At 39.4% G+C, this 18,367-nt stretch overlaps 1 protein-coding gene across 3 annotated transcripts in view; it reads right to left on the bottom strand.

Annotated features, from left to right (window-relative positions):
• Window positions 1-18,367, bottom strand: part of LOC135477754 (5'-AMP-activated protein kinase subunit gamma-1-like) — a 239,971-nt gene that overhangs the window by 195,994 nt on the left and 25,610 nt on the right. Inside the window, exon 1 of one of the 3 annotated variants that reach the window (XM_064757949.1) lies at window positions 7,293-7,528. The exons of the other annotated variants lie outside the window; for them this stretch is intronic. Coding sequence (XP_064614019.1) covers window positions 7,293-7,469 — 177 coding nt within the window. The 5' untranslated portion in view covers window positions 7,470-7,528. Of the gene's footprint in view, window positions 1-7,292; window positions 7,529-18,367 lie in introns of those variants that run through there. 3 annotated transcript variants of the gene reach the window in all.

Here is an 18,367-nt window from a genome sequence, read left to right as displayed (position 1 = left end):
CAAAACACAACAAAAGAAAAACACACCAAAACAGCTGTAATGGATGATAAATGGTTCAAAAATCAATTTTCTAGATATGTAAGTCAGTGTGCTGAAGTTTTTGAAGAGCTTTTTTTAAAAAAAAAGTGTTTTGTAAGAGACTGAAGTTCTAATTGACAGATGAGATGTAATTGAAAACCTATAAATCTTTCAGAAGTCGTCTAATTCAGTTGCTAAATTGCAAAGCATGTGCACATTTAAGCTGTAAATGAAGTAATAGTGTATATGAGAGCCTTAACATGAGGGTGTATGTATCATATTGAAGGTGTATGTATTGAAGGTGTATGTATCGTATTGAAGGTGTATGTATCGCGTTGAGGGTGTATGTATCATATTGAGGTGTATGTATCGTATTGAGGGTGCATGTATCGTATTGAAGGTGCATGTATCGTATTGAAGGTGCATGTATCTTATTGAAGGTGCATGTATTGTATTGAAGGTGCATGTATCGTATTGAAGGTGCATGTATCGTACTGAAGGTGCATGTATCATATTGAAGGTGCATGTATCGTATTGAAGGTATATGTATCGTACTGAAGGTGTATGTATCGTATTGAAGGCGTATGTATCGCATTGAAGGTGTATGTATCGTATTGAGGGTGTATGTTTCGCATTGAAGGTGCATGTATCGTATTGAGGGTGTATGTATCATATTGAAGGTGCATGTATCGTATTGAGGGTGTATGTATCGTATTGAGGGTGTATGTATCGCATTGTGGGTGTATGTATCGTATTGAAGGTGTATGTATCGTATTGAAGGTGTATGTATCGCACTGAAGGTGTATGTATCGTATTGAGGGTGTATGTATCGTATTGAAGGTGCATGTATCGTATTGAGGGTGTATGTATCGCATTGGAGGTGTACTACCCTAAATCACATCAGATGTCACTCACAAAAGTCCACCTTTAAAGGCAAATAAACGTCACAAAATATTCTTGTTGGTGCTGAGAATTACAATTTTCCAGTAGGCCGTCATCCCATGTTCCAAGCAAACGTCAAAACACCGTTCCAAAATCAATAGAGCTCTCAAAATCAGGAAATATGGGCATGATAGTCATGGACAAAATTTATGCTCATTAAGAGTAGCTGCAGTGTCTCGAACTTAACTTCAAACTCAAAACTTGTTATCAACAGGCTTCTCATGTTATTGTATAAAACTGTGAAAATTTTCATGAATTATTTACAATACAAATGTTTACAATATACCATGGCTTCATTACTTGGCTAGCTCTCCTTAAATTTAGAACTCTACTGCGTCATTAGTCAAGCCTGTCATTCATGCTCAGACACATGTACACGTAACCATGGCGATGTCATTGACAGTCAGATATTAAATGGACCAGGACTCAGATCACATATTGATCTTAAGACTTAATTAAATGAAAATTTCAATCATGTAACTGGTTATGTCACTTTCTAATCTTTTAGCTGAAATTTGTTTTATAAAAACTTACCCAGAATTTACATTGTCAAGCAATATTTTGACAATATTTCAAGTAAGATTTGTGTATGTGTATGTATATGTGATTTGAAATTTTGAATTTTGCCATCAGTATATCAAAGATGGCTCCATGATACCGGGGCCAGCCTGCCATGTTGATGATTTGATGTTCCAAACTTCCAGGGAAAAAAAAACCCTACCATTTTGAGCAAACTATTGCCATTTTGAGCAAACTATTGCCATTTTGAGCAAACTATTGCCATTTTGAGCAAACTATATGTAGTACCATTACATATTTGGGTGGTTTCGTTCTGGCCAAAACGAAGATACAAACTGTACACATGTATAGTACACATGTATTTTATACTCTGGTAACTTCCAGTTTATTCAGACCCAATACGTTTGCAGTTCACCTCAAATACCCTATACCAATGGGAGGACAAGCTACACAGATGGTCCACATGACAGCAGACTGCATTCAGGTTTCTTCTGTGATGTTGCAGTGCATGTGTACTTCATGTATGTTTTATGAGCAAACGTCCACCGATAATTGTGACATAACAAAGGGAACAATAAACGCTCCACAGCTTTACACTGCCTTGACACAGGCTGGCAGGAGTCTTACAAGCTCCCCGTTGTAGAGAATACAAGGTGATTTACATGTACAACTGATGAGGCAGTCTCACAGTTTCATTCAAAAGTCCCATAGTTCTCTTGGCAAGGCTGTTCTGATTGATTGGATGGTTGCCTGTCAAGTCAAAGACACAGGCTTGATCACATACAAATACTATAGAAGTAAGTGAACAGACAGATAAACATAAACAAGAAAAACAACATCCTCTTTATTTGCTCTACATAGAGTTGATTTTTTTCTGCTCTAGTCATTTTACTGACATAACTATTGAATGCTTACATACATGATATATACCCCAGCTTCTAATTCCATTTAAAGCTTGTCAGCTGGAAGCTATGATGTTCATTTGTGTCTGACAAAATAGCAGAGTTGATATTTCAAACTTTTAGTGTATGTGAGCAACGACAAAGTACCATAATAGCCATGATTAATTGCAAAAATCAACTTTTTGATCCTGGCACATACTATACATTAACAATGAACCTTTTCACATGTTGGCAAGGTGTTTATTCAAGCTTATTCTGAAGGCATTATTCCGTGTACATTGTTAAAACTACACTTTTTGTGAAGCCCTGAAACTTTCCATCACAACCAACAGAGTTTTGTCTCCAAAATCAGCTTAAAATGTGCATAAATTGCACTCAAAGCTTCTCTTACTTATGCGAAAAGATTGAGGAATAAGGGTAACTCAAATGAAAGCAGGTGATTTTGTCAACTTGGAAAATTTGATCTTCACAAAAATGTTTAATATCAATAAGAAATAACAGCATACACTGCATAAAATAATAAACAATAATATCAACAGGCATAATTCCATGATTCACAAAAATGCCATAAAAGTTCATCATCTCTTATCACCAAGCCTCATTTAACCAAAGGACCATGCCACTTGAAATGGAAAATCGGAAATCCTCACTTTCGCTCAGTCCGATATGCTCCTTTCATCTGGATTTAACATTTAAAAGTTTTCTCCTTATTTCAGAAATAAAAAAATTTTAGTTCTTTCACTTAGTCTTGATTTAGTGGGTAACTAGACAATTATGTGCTCTTTAATTCCCTCATTAATTGTCCATGATTTCTAATCAGACTGTGTTTTAGGAAAAATATACCAGTGTCACTGTGCAGTCTGTTAATTATCACATTGCCATGTGGCAATCTGCCATGTACTGAAGTCCAAGCTGAAACCCATTTGTGAAGACTGCTTGGAAGCCGTGAAACTGCAGGCAGATCTATTTATATTTGGAAACTTAACACATAGCTTGACAAAACAAACAAGACAACAGTTTCTTGCAAGGTTTAGTACGAATTAAAAAAATCTGCCACCATGATAGGGTGAAATCACACTCCTCATCTCACGTGCCAGCTGTATCATATTTAAAACAGCACATCATGTTGACAGAGATGAATTACTATGGTGAATGCTTACCAGCTCCACTATTATGGCCTACACTGTTTTGGGTGGGGGTTATTTTGTATTTTTTTTTTTTCATTAATAAAAGTATGATTGTTTGAAACAAAATGAAACTTCGTAAGAGTTTAGATCACCCAAGCCCCATATCTTACACACACAAAAATTCTTTTTTTTTGGGACGGTTTTCATTGGTGTTTGGTCATATGTTCGCAAGTCAGGACACAATCTGAGCATCAGGCCATGGTTAATTCTCAGACATATTGTTGGGTACAATCCTACTGACCCTTCAAACAGTTTTTATTGAGTTTTTGATAGAATTTATTTGTAAACATCTCAATTTTAATGTTTAAATTCCGTATCTTTAGCCAGGAAAAAAAAAACAAAATTTAAACAAAAAGTGTAGAACTTTTATTAGGATGGCCTCAGAAGTTACTTGATATGCACACACAGTCAAGCCTATGTTGAAAGATTCAGTCCCCATCCACAGGAGATGGCAAAACAATGGCAGTGATCGGCAAGCAGGAAAATGAAGGCTTACACCAATACTCTGATCCAGAGTAAACTGTACACTTTAACATTTCTGATCACACGCCAAACTCAACCAAACAAGAAACCAATTCATTAAAGAATCGCCGTCATATAAGTGAAGTATTCTTATATATGTGATTTGACCATCTGCAGGTTGCCGCTGGACCCTCCCATGAACGGCCGGAGACGAGGCCAGAATAGCTGAACTTGAACTCACAACGTCCGCATTGGTGGGAGGCCCCTGGCCTCCAAATATTTAAAACACCAGTCAAATCAATAACACTCAGCAAAGATAAAATGAGATGGTCAAGTTATTATTGCAGCAAAATTATGCAATGTGCAATTTATAGCAAACATTTACAAATTAGGTCCACAGTACAAGTGCTTTGTTGACAGTAAAACAAGCCCAAAATCGCAATGACTTGTACCATTCTGGAAAAGTCAATATCATCTGGGCTCCAATGTTGAAGCCTAAAACTCATTTGGCGACTAATGGCCAGTGCGTGTCAACAGGAAAGAGATGTCAAAATTATGAACGATCAATAGAGAGAGACCAAAAGACTAACTGACTGACTAACAGTGTGACTCATAGAGCTGTTTGCCGCCACTAAAACATGTGTTTTGACAATAAATTAGCTAGAATAGGTGCTTATCACAGTTTTGTCTGGAAACACACTGATCTACTTTGGCACAAGGGCTATGGAGGCGCGCAGCAGATCATGAAGGTCAAATGTTTAGAGCCGTCTGGAGTAGACACTCTATGTGGCCAAAAACGGAAGAACAAATGCGGAGGGGGGGTTAAGAAAAACTGGTAAACTGCTTCCCAGGAGTGGTGCACTTTCATACTCTCACCGGTGGAATGTTGCACTTAAGTCCTCCTAAAACACTTGGGGAATACAAAAGCATTTCAACCAGACATTGCCCGTGTTTTTTTCATGCCTAGATTTGGACATCTTTGTGTAATCGGCCATGAAAATCTTCCTTTAAACAATCTTAATGTAGAAACATTGAGAGCGGTAACAGGCAATGGGCCTATTAAAGAAATATTCATGGTAATTATCAGGAAAGAGACAAGTTTACGTGCAGGAGAAAACATGGACTGAGAATAACACGCGCATAAATGTCTTCATTTTATCTACAATACATGTTTCTGACCTTTAATACTGATACGTGCAAATATTTATTTTATCTTTAGCACAAAATTTACTCATTTAATTCATGAATGCAATTTCTTGATTAAGTGTACAGTTGGAAAAAAAAGAGACCAGAGAATGATTGCAAAACTGCAGGCCAGTCAGCTAAAATTTCACCCACAAAAGTGCATTTTTAGAGGCAAATAAATGTCACAAAATATTACTTTTGAGTGCTGAAACTTACAATTTTCCAGTAGAATATCATCCCATGTTCCAAGCACACCTCAAAACACCTTTCTAAAATCAATAGACCTGTCAGAATCAGGGGGGAAATGGGCATGTTAGCCGTGGATGAAGTTTATGCTCATTTAAGGTGCATGTACATGTCAGACATGATTCGGAGGCTGAAAAAATATATGAAATTCTCCTCGACATATTTTAGACCTAAATTGATTGCTAGGCGTTTTACCTTACATGAGCACTATCTCAGCTTTTATACCTCGACAAGAACAGTTACATTCAACAAAGATAGAACACAACACTTGTAGACATGAGATGACATGTAAGTTGATCCTGAAAACAAAAGTGTTATTACTGCAATTCTTCATTAATTTTGCAAGTGATGCTATCTAATTTTTTTATTCAAGTAATGTAGTTTTAAGCATATTTATGACATCAGTGCATAAATAGCAAATTGTGGAGGATTTACACTATTAACATTGATTTTATGTGATAGAACAAGATCAATTCGTATTTAAATGTACGGCATAAAACACCTATTAAATAAATAAATATTTAATTGAAAGAGGGTACTGTAAAGCATTTATTTACTGAGCTTGAAAACTTTTCAGGTGCTCCTTGACCTTGTCTTTCCTAAGCATTTTAAATCCCTCACTTGGCCATGTATGGCTACCATTTGAAGCACGTGTTAAACTTTTTACAGAGTATACAGAAACGTTCTGAGGTTGTTTGCTGGGTATTCTCGGTGAAGTCATCTTTAATGAGCAACCATCGAAGTTCAGCACAAGGAGTTTTTAACTTTGGGATTCTGAACAACCGATGGTGGCACATCTGATTGGCTGGGAATTTCCTCAATCGGGTTTACTACCCCTGAATGATGGTCAGATTCTGCAATCAAGTCGCCAGAGATGATGATGTTGTTGTTAAAGACAATGCCACCGAACTTGTAACGAAAAACATAGTAATGGAGTGGCAGCCTTTAACTTAGGTTGCGTTGTCATGGGCTTGTTTTTGTTTGCCCTTCTCGAGCTGTTCGGCATAACACTTCTAATATTTCATTTCGACACCAAAATAATTGCATATTGAACAGGTGTAAAACACTGGACACACGCACACTTAGAGCACTTCTTATACGAAACGACCAGGTGAATGCCGAACCATGGAGACTGAAACAATGTATCTTTCTAAGGAAAGCAGTGGAGTCTAAATAAAAGAAATATTTGCAAAACATATCAATCATGATTAATAAAGGGAATTTTAATTTTAAGATCAGAAGCCAGGAATATAAAAAACGGAATTCCGTATACACTTAACAATTGTGGCCATGGATCAAATTATGAAAATACATGTATATTTAATATACATGCTCATACATGCATATCAGTCAACATGAACAGTTTGGCATTAAAATTCATACATAGTTCTACTAAAATTATTTTCTCTCTGAACACACCCTACATCTATACACATGTCCTGAACACATCAACACATTCATAGCCTTGTTTTAAGTTATTTGTTTTTTTGTTTGTTTGTTTTGTTTTTTTTTGTTTTTTGGTTGGAAAACAAAGAACTGGCTCAAATGTAAAAAGGCATGATCAATTTCAGGTGATATACAGATAAGTGACAAGGTTTGCACAACTGTATATATAGTATATAAGACTATATTATATATATATATATATATATATATATATATATATATAGAACTAAAAGAGAATCGTGCTTAAGACACTGGTCTCTATGAATGAAGAGGTATCTACAGCGTGTTAAGTTTGGTTTCAGCACAGGATAATAATAATTACAATAATGATTAACGGGGTAGTGGTATACATAGTTACAGTAGAAGTAATTACAAAGGTACTTACACGTCGTTGGCCACAGTCCGCTGGCGGTTTTGGAATACTGCTCTCTGAACTATGATCTGTCACAATGAACACAGGAGGTCTGTTACTGCTGCTAACTTTATTTTTAATTCCATGTTTCCCAAAAAGTGCTGGGGACAGGACATCCTTGGACGGGCAAACACCGCCAGTACCTTCCATTATGCGGATCTCTTGATTAGATCGAGTATTAATTAAGATTTATCCACAGGATTGGGAAACATCTGTAGCCGCACGCGAGCTGTGCTACACACGACACAGCGGCTGCAACTGTACTTAACAGCAGTGCTATTCCTTTGAGGCTGTTGAACCTGCCAACCTATCCTTTGTGGAGACTGTAAGCCGTTCAGCCTCAGCTACCTAGCCCCATTCTCTCGCAGTATAAAACTGGCAAGCTGTCAAGCTATCCTCCCGCCACTAATCAACTTCACCCTCGCCTTCCTTTTTCTCCAAAAATATCACGTGTTAGTGTTTTTAAAATACAAAATGCATCAACGGATAGAGAAGGGGAGAAAAAAAAAAAGTACACTGTACGTAGTACAGTGGTGAAATGCAGGAGGAGAGATGTAGTGTTAGAGGTGAATGTGTTCTGCCTGTGGCTGTATTTTAACACCGATTCCGTATTAAAGCCCTCTGTGTAGGTGTACACATTTGGAGTACACAAGCCCTATATGAAGACCATCCTGAAACTAACTATATGTGTAGGGTCAAAGGCTCTTCAGCTGGACCATTCTTGTACATTGGGCATTTTCTGAATAGTGCCAGGAATTCTGTCAGAGTGGTTTACAGTGGGGACTAGAGTCTACTCTGCAACAGTAAATCTGTCAGCTGAAGGAAACAGTGGGGCTCTACAAGGGGGTAACCCCACACAGTGAAGGGGGGGGGGGGGGGGGGTAGGAGAGGGACTAACATCACAACAGGGCTAATTACCTAAATGGCCAGAACCCTCGCCCATGACTTATGTCTCACAGTTTGCCTGATCCTGAGAATTCTGTTGATATTAGAAGCTGTTCCCAGGTTTATTTGGAAAGCAGAATGACACTACACAAAAATGTAAGCCCCAGGCATCAAAAGTAATATTTATTTCCCTCCAAAAGTGCAATTTTGGGGTCCAAAGATTTAGGTCATTAACCGAAGATATTTCAAAATAAATATTCATGGCCTATCATGACAATATTTTATGACCTCTGCCATACCACATGACAAAATCTGAAGAGTAAAGCCCATAGTGCACAATTAAATGAAGTACATATAGATCTAGCCATAAGATGATCAACCAGGAGACTGGGATGTTAATAAAGATGTAACAACAGTATACAAACATATAACAGGGCTATATAAACATGTAACGGCAGTATATAAACTTGCAACAGCAGTATATAGACATGTAACAACAGTATACAAACATGTAACAACAATATACAAACATGTAACAGAGGTACATAATCATGTAACAACTGTATATAAACATGTAACAACATTATACAAACATGTAACAACATTATATAAACATGAGACAACAGCATACTAACATGTGACAACACTATACAAATATGTAACAACAGTATACAAACAGAGGTCAAGTTTATGGCTGAAGGAACCTTACAGAGGGTACCAGAAAGGTCAAGTTTATGACTGAAAGAACCCTACAGAGGGCATCCCACGGAGGTCAAGTTTATGGCTGTAGGAACCTTACAGAGGGCATACCACAGAGGTCAAGATTATGGCTGAACGAACCTTACAGAGGGCATACCACAGAGGTCAAGATTATGGCTGAAGGAACCTTACAGAGGGCATACCACAGAGGTCAAGATTATGGCTGAAGGAACCTTACAGAGGGCATACCACAGACGTCAAGATTATGGCTGAAGGAACCTTACAGAGGGCATACCACAGAGGTCAAGATTATGGCTGAAGGAACCTTACAGAGGGCATACCACAGAGGTCAAGATTATGGCTGAAGGAACCTTACAGAGGGCATACCACAGAGGTCAAGATTATGGCTGAATGAACCTTACAGAGGGCATACCACAGGGGTCAAGATTATGGCTGTAGGAACCTTACAGAGGGCATAACAGCAAGTTTTGGCAAAATATGCATGATGTCAATCTTCAACCTTTTTGACCTCTACAGCACTTTCTTCACTGGAATTTATGCATACAATTACAATGGAAATGACCGTAAAAATTATTTGTTTGTGTCACTACAAATTACAAATACAAGCTTCATAAAACTGTGCAAATTATTGCTTTCACAATATTTCAAAAATATTGGCTGCAGCAGCGGTTGAAGAATTAGGGTATTATTAAACTAATAATTAAGATTCTGTATTTAAGGTAAGGTTGACATTTCGGAAAGTTAATTATTTCGGGCCATTCTACAATAATGGCATGAATATTAACAGGGTTTGCAATAACCTTAAACCACCACCCTGTACCATCATTCAAGCAATAAACAACCACAGCACCCCATCACTATATCACCAACCAACCCCCTCTATATCTTACAAAACACAAATTAAGTAAACAGATTGAATGTAAAGATGCTCAGTGACCCAGTGGGGCCCATTGCTCTTTAAAAATGCTTTAAGTTAGAGCACATGGTGGTGAAGAAGACCAGATCAAGTTCCTAAACACACATGATACTTTCTCCCCTTATGAACTCATTCATCTGGTACAAATACACATAAAAATATACCTTAATTCTTCTAATAATAATTCGCACCTGGTGTTAGGCTGGCAATAATTTAGTTCTCTTTCTTCCCACACATAGATGGAGGACAAATCATATGTCACAGACAGTATCTTCCCCAGCAGAGCCTTCCACACATAGATGGAGGACAAACCATATGTCACAGACAGTATCTTTCCCAGCAGATCCTCCCACACATAGATGGAGGACAAATCATATGTCACAGACAGCATCTTCCCCAGCAGAGCCTCCCACACATAGATGGAGGACAAACCATACGTCACAGACAGTATCTTTCCCAGCAGATCCTCCCACACATAGATGGAGGACAAATCATATGTCACAGACAGCATCTTCCCCAGCAGAGCCTCCCACACATAGATGGAGGACAAACCATATGTCACAGACAGTATCTTCCCCAGCAGAGCCTCCCACACATAGATGGAGGACAAATCATATGTCACAGACAGCATCTTCCCCAGCAGAGCCTCCCACACATAGATGGAGGACAAACCATATGTCACAGGCAGTATCATCCCCAGCAGATCCTCCCACACATAGATGGAGGACAAATCATATGTCACAGACAGTATCTTCCCCAGCAGAGCCTCCCACACATAGATGGAGGACAAACCATATGTCACAGACAGTATCTTTCCCAGCAGATCCTCCCACACATAGATGGAGGACAAATCATATGTCACAGACAGTATCTTCCCCAGCAGAGCCTCCCACACATAGATGGAGGACAAACCATATGTCACAGACAGTATCTTTCCCAGCAGATCCTCCCACACATAGATGGAGGACAAATCATATGTCACAGACAGCATCTTCCCCAGCAGAGCCTCCCACACATAGATGGAGGACAAACCATATGTCACAGACAGTATCTTCCCCAGCAGAGCCTCCCACACATAGATGGAGGACAAATCATATGTCACAGGCAGCATCTTCCCCAGCAGAGCCTCCCACACATAGATGGAGGACAAACCATATGTCACAGACAGTATCTTCCCCAGCAGAGCCTCCCACACATAGATGGAGGACAAACCATTTGTCACAGACAGTATCATCCCCAGCAAAGCCTCCCACACATAGATGGAGAACAAACCGTACATGAGAGACAGTATCTTCCCCAGCAGAGCCTCCCACACATAGATGGAGGATAAACCATATGTCACAGACAGTATCATCCCCAGCAGAGCCTCCCACACATAGATGGAGGACAAACCATACATGAGAGACAGTATCTTCCCCAGCAGAGCCTCCCACACATAGATGGAGGACAAACCCTTTGTCACAGACAGTATCTTCCCCAGCAAAGCCTCCCACACATAGATGGAGGACAAACCATATGTCACAGACAGTATCATCCCCAGCAGAGCCTCCCACACATAGATGGAGGACAAACCATATGTCACAGACAGTATCATCCCCAACAGAGCCTCCCACACATAGATGGAGAACAAACCGTACATGAGAGACAGTATCTTCCCCAGCAGAGCCTCCCACACGTAGATGGAGGACAAACCATATGTCGCAGACAGTATCTTCCCCAGCAGAGCCTCCCACACATAAATGGAGGACAAACCATTTGTCACAGACAGTATCATCCCCAGCAGAGCCTCCCACACATAGATGGAGGACAAACCATATGTCACAGACAGTATCATCCCCAGCAGAGCCTCCCACACATAGATGGAGGACAAACCATATGTCACAGGCAGTATCATCCCCAGCAGAGCCTCCCACACATAGATGGAGGACAAACCATACATGAGAGACAGTATCTTCCCCAGCAGAGCCTCCCACACATAGATGGAGGACAAACCATTTGTCACAGACAGTATCATCCCCAGCAGAGCCTCCCACACATAGATGGAGGACAAACCATATGTCACAGACAGTATCATCCCCAACAGAGCCTCCCACACATAGATGGAGGACAAACCATACATGAGAGACAGCATCTTTAATCTTTAATTTCATCTTTAATGCAAAGAGGTTTCTATTTATTTATGTTCTGCTGTGCTACCATGTTAACCCCTAGGCCACAGAGGCCCAAGGGTTATTCTGCTGTGCTAACATGTTAACCCCTAGGCCACAGGGGCCCCAGGGTCATTCTGCTGTGCTACCATGTTAACCCCTAGGCCACAGAGGCCCCAGGGTCATTCTGCTGTGCTAGCATGCTAACCCCAGGACACAGAGGCCCAAGGGTCATTCTGCTGTGCTAACATGTTATCCCCTAGGCCACAGAGGCCCCAGTGTTATTCTGCTGTGCTACCATGCTAGCCCCTAGGCCACAGAGGCCCCAGGGTCATTCTGCTGTGCTAGCGTGCTAACCCCAGGACACAGAGGCCCCAGGGTCATTCTGCTGTGCTACCATGTTATCCCCTGGGCCACAGAGGCCCCAGTGTTATTCTGCCGTGCTACTATGCTAGCCCCTAGGCCACAGAGGCCCCAGGGTTATTCTGCTGTGCTACCATGCTAGCCCCTACACCACAGAGGCCCCAGGGTCATTCTGCTGTGCTAGCATGCTAACCCCAGGACACAGAGGCCCCAGGGTCATTCTGCTGTGCTACCATGCTAGCCCCTAGGCCACAGAGGCCCCAGGGCCATTCTGCTGTGCTACCATGCTAGCCCCTAGGCCACAAAGGCCCCAGGGTCATTCTGCTATGCTACCATGCTAACCTCTAGGCCACAGCGGCCGCAAGAGTTGTTTTTAAAATTTTGTTTGGAATGAATGAACGATTATGGTTTAATGCCACATTGGGAATATTTTAGCCATATCATGATGAGGACATGTCTAATCCAGATACGGGCAAACTAGGTTTGGTTGGAAGGTAGGATGATATCAATCCTATCACAATTGGTTCTGTTGTTGCTTTTGTAGGTATGAATGTATGTACCTTTACATTTCAAACTACACAATGCTTTATCTTGTGTTATTCATATTGATGTATTTTTTGATTGAACTCTGCAGTATGTTTCCTACATGTTTTTTATCTCTGTGAAGGCCTTGGGGAAGAACAGTTTCATTGTAAATTGACCAAGCTACCTTGAATAAATAAATATATTATTATTATATTTAAAGACCATTATTTGTCCCTTAAGGTATTCTCGTTTTCAGATGAATTTTTAGGACTAATATGGTAGTCTGGGCTAATTTGATCTCGTTTTCAGATGAATTTTTAGGACTAATATGGTAGTTTGGGCTAATTTGATCTCGTTTTCAGATGAATTTTTAGGACTAATATGGTAGTTTGGGCTAATTTGATCTACACAGAAACTCCAGACTCAATATACACACGGTATGATTATCTCCCCTGGTAAAGGTCGCCTGATAACAACACATATAAAAAATACCTTAATACTTTAGTAATGTATTATGCAAACAGCACTGCAGGTAAAAATCACTCCCTAAGTGGGTAATGATTTGCTAGCAGCTCGCTGAGATAATTAGTTCCTAGGCCATAATCTGAATCAACGTGGACACCACGGAAACGCCAAAGGTCACAGACACCTGACTCAGCAAACAGCCGGTGACCCGACGATCAATGCTTTAAAAACTATACATGATGTTGATTCCAAAACCTGAGAAATGGTGACTCTGTGATAAAACCAATTAGATTCATTTATTTAATCGGAGTTTAAAGCTACTTCAAGAATTTTTCACCTATGATGGCTGCCAGCTTTAGGAGTGGAGGAAACTGGAGTGGACTGTGAGTGTTAAATTAAAGTAACTATTTCTACAAGAAAAAGGGTTGCTTATCTCCATGATTTCTTTTGCTGATGAATTTATCTCTTGCAATTCATATTTTTAACCAGAGTTTAGAAAAAAATAAATCTGTTGATTTTACAAAAAATTGGTTCTAGATTTATACATGTAATTCAAGACTTTTTTTCAATTTGATCAGCGAGAAAAGAGACTTTTCACGGGAAATGTCAGGCTTATTTACATCCCACATACATGCTATAATCCAATGATTAATTAATCCAGGTATCAGGACTATGAAATCCAAAAAACCACAAACCATACTCTCCCATTTGAATGAAGTCAAAGGGTTTGATTCAGCACACAGAAATTTGAATTCAAGCTTTAATTCACTAAGTATGTAATATGAAATGTATCAACCAGATTCCCTTATTTGATTTAGGTCAAAGGAGGTGTTCCACCAACAGACATTTGAAATAAAAAATGTGTTACACACTGACTTAATGAATCAAAATGGATATCCATTAAAAACTACAGAGCAGAATGAAATATTAACGAAGATGAGACTGATACAGTCGACTTAACAGAACTCAAATCAGTTTACAAGACTCAAAAATAAATAAATATATTTAGAATTTATTTATTTCTTTCTCTGGTGTTTTTTAAATATTACATACTCAAGAATATTTCATTTCTATGACAATGGCCAACATCATCATGGTGGGTGAAAAGCAGGCAGAGCTTGAGAGAAACCCACAACCATCCTCCAGTTGTTAACAGGCCATTATTTGAAGCACACCTCATTAGTTTTGCTTTTTTTTTTACTTTTTAATTAATTCATCTGATTACAAAAAATATACATATACATAAATTCGCAACCTACATCACAGGTTAAAGGTCATTCTAGACGTGGTCATGAATATTCATTTAAATATTCCCTTGGGACTTTAATCAACAAATAACTGTACTACATCATTTATGTACACTATATTTGCCTTAAAAATCCACACGATCCCAAAAATCCACTCGATCCAAAAATCCACTCGATCCAAAAATCCACATGATCCAAAAATCCACATGATCCAAATATCCACACGATCCAAAAATCCACACGATCCAAAAATCCACACGATCCAAAAATCCACACGACCCAAAAATCCATATGTTAGGTATATACAGTATTTCCTTATAAACAGTATTGCTCCAAAAATGGTCCTGACTCTGGATCGATCTGGTCCTTTCAAGGTCAGAACATGTACTGTAAGTCTTCAACCTACTGGCATGTTTGCAAGGTGTTTATTCAAGCATATATTCTGAGTGCATTATTTTGTGTAGACTGACAAAATTATACTTTCTGTAAAGCCCTGAAATTGGCCGATTCAACCGATGTAGTTCTGTCTTCCAAATGTAAAGGTGCTTAAACTGCACAGAAATTTGTTCTTTGATGCCTGAAAAGGTTGAGGAATTAGGGTATTCAACAGCTAGATCGTCGTCATATGACTGAAAAATTGTTAAGTACGACGTTAAACCCCAAGCACTCACTCACTCACTCAACAGCTAGATGCATAGGGTTGTAACATAAAAACAGTTAATATATGTATGTACACACATACAGTTGTAACTGATTCCTTTCCTGCATGACTACCAAACCTCATTCCCAGTGACCTGTAGAACAGTTAGGTCAGTGGGTTAATGGATATGAGGACGATGGAATTACAGTAATACAGCACTATGGGCAGTCGGAAATAGCTAGTCATATCAAGAGAGATCTAGGAATTCCTCAGTCAAATGAGTCGAATCATGTTTGAGTGAAAGGATAAAACACCAGAAGAAAATCCAGCGAATTAGCCTGAATTAGTGCACAGCAGCCTCCTGAGTCTCTTAAGTACAAAGCATTCTCTGTTGATCCCAATGCGAGAATTCTGCTCAAATCTCTCATGGCCAATTTCCCACGCTAACCCTGGCTCTGATCACCAATTAAGAACAGCCAAGGCATATATTCCAACCTATGTTTAGGAGATAATTACAAAGACTGAAAATAATACATAAAGACATATCATGCTCTGACTTTACATGCAAGTGTGTGTAATTTATTTATTTGACTGGTATTTTACGCCGTACTCAAGAACATTTTGCTTAAACTACCGTGCCCAGAATTATGGTGAGAGGAAACCAGCCACAACCAACATGCAAGTTTCACTTATATGAAAGCAGCCAGCATTATGGTGAGAGGAAACCAGCCACAACCAACATGCAAATTTCAATTATACGACAGTGGCAAGCATTATAGTGGGGGGAAACCAGCCACAACCAACATGCAAATTTCACTTATATGACAGTGGCAAGCATTATGGTGGGGGGAAACCAGCCACAACCAACATGCAAATTTCACTTATATGTCAGCGGCCAGCCTTATGGTGGGGGGAAACCCGCCACAACCAACATGCAAATTTCACTTATATGTCAGCGGCCAGCATTATGGTGGGGGGAAACCAGCCACAACCAACATGCAAATTTCACTTATATGTCAGTGGCCAGCCTTATGGTGGGGGGAAACCAGCCACAACCAACATGCAAATTTCACTTATATGACAGTGGCCAGAATTATGGTGGGGGAAACCAGCCACAACCAACATGCAAATTTCACTTATATGACAGTGGCCAGAATTATGGTGGGGGGAAACCAGCCACAACCAACATGCAAATTTCACTTATATGACAGTGGCCAGAATTATGGTGGGGGGAAACCAGCCACAACCAACATGCAAATTTCACTTACATGTATATGATAGCAGCCAGCATTATGTTGGGGGGGGGGGGGGAAGAAACCAGCCACAACCAACATGCAAATTTCACTTATATGTCAGCGGCCAGCCTTATGGTGGGGGGGAAACCAGCCACAACCAACATGCAAATTTCACTTATACATGTATGTCAGCGGCCAGCCTTATGGTGAGGGGAAACCAGCCACAACCAACATGCAAATTTCACTTATATGACAGTGGCAAGCATTATGGTGGGGGGAAACCAGCCACAACCAACATGCAAATTTCACTTATATGTCAGCCGCCAGCATTATGGTGGGGGGAAACTGGGAGGAAACTGGGCAGAACCCTCGAAGAAACCAATGAGTAATACGTAAATGTATGAGCTATTTTATAGGCAACATATCCATGTAAGTGATCACTGGTTGATGGACCCCTCCATCTTCATGGATTGATCTGAAACCTAGACCAAATGCTTCTCAGTTCTCTGCCTTGAGACTGCAAGGGCACTCCAAGCACAGGTTCAATTCCGGTCTTTGACAGGACATTTTAAGATTCTTACTCTCTGACTGATCGACTGATCGTGAAGCCATGGCAACAGACTATGTCATATTATAAAACAGCTAGTCAACAGTACTTGTATGGAAGCCTAAACAGTCTAATGATCTCCAAAGCGATCACTTCTCTCCCAGTAACGTCACCAGCTAGGATGGGAAATGATCCTCGTGTGCCTTATACTTGGGCACTAGCATGTATAACTGCAAAGATCTCTTGTAGATCTCCTCACCATTAACCTGACTGACCTTGAATACATTCCCATACCGCAGGGCAAGAATAAGAATATAAAGCTGTTGTGAAATTAATGTAAAAATACCACAAGATCTTTGAAACATTCACTTATTAATTATAAATACATTACTGAAGTGGGCTGTGGTTTTGTTTAAAGTCCAAAAGTGTATATTAATTTTTGGAAAAAATAACAGCTTCAATGTGCACGGTATCGAAATAGCTTACTCGAAACACTTGTACTTCAGCAAAAGCATAACAAGAATTGTAAAACCCTGACCCTATTGACCTCAAGAAGCAAAACTGTTTACTTATGCAACTTCTTTTATTTTTTGGTTTTACAGGAAAGCCAACACTACAAAAAATCCAAAGTGAAGTTAACATAAATCTGCAAATCCACCTTTTTACAGTGTAGTTTGTTCAATCTTGACTATTTTTTATGAATTTCCTGTCTTCAAGGTCAAGGATTTCCAGTTACTTAAATATGTCTTAAACAGGCAAAATCACTGGGATAGTCCATACTTTCCATCAATTAGATGACTTTCAAGTTTTCTTTTTATTTTTATACCCTCTTCCGATAGTCAATGAAAAAGACTTATTTTGCTCATAAAAGGTGAACTTAAATTGATGTGGCCTTAAGATGATAAAACACACTGATATCCCTTGAGTTTTTCATTCAATCTATGGAATATCGGCCCATACAGAATCTCTATTACACATGAAACTTGATCAGTGCCCAGATTTCTTGTGTCCCCAAACTGGTCAAGCTGTATTTAATCTAACAAGCAAATTTTTAAAATACGATGGTTTTTATCAACAAAAATGTAAGTTTTCATACAAATTTCCTTATACACAGACACAGAAGCTTTCAGAAACCATTTTGAGTTGCAGTTCATCAAATGTGTTTTTGCAGAATTAAAATGTCACCTGTAAAGATTGGGATCTGAACCTTCAATTTTGTTGTAGAAACGACCCTCCTATAAAACATCAAGTTCTCTACAATATCAACAAGGCAACCATGGCCAGTGGCCAATGGCCTATACCTGCAGAAGTTCCAGCTAACACAAACTTTTACAAGCCTACGGTTTTAGTCACAGCTC

This window comes from Liolophura sinensis, chromosome 11 (assembly GCF_032854445.1).
Source record: "Liolophura sinensis isolate JHLJ2023 chromosome 11, CUHK_Ljap_v2, whole genome shotgun sequence".
In the NCBI taxonomy this organism is placed as follows: domain Eukaryota; kingdom Metazoa; phylum Mollusca; class Polyplacophora; order Chitonida; family Chitonidae; genus Liolophura; species Liolophura sinensis.
Note: the sequence above shows the minus strand (reverse complement) of the source record. Positions and strands in the feature narration are given on the sequence as shown.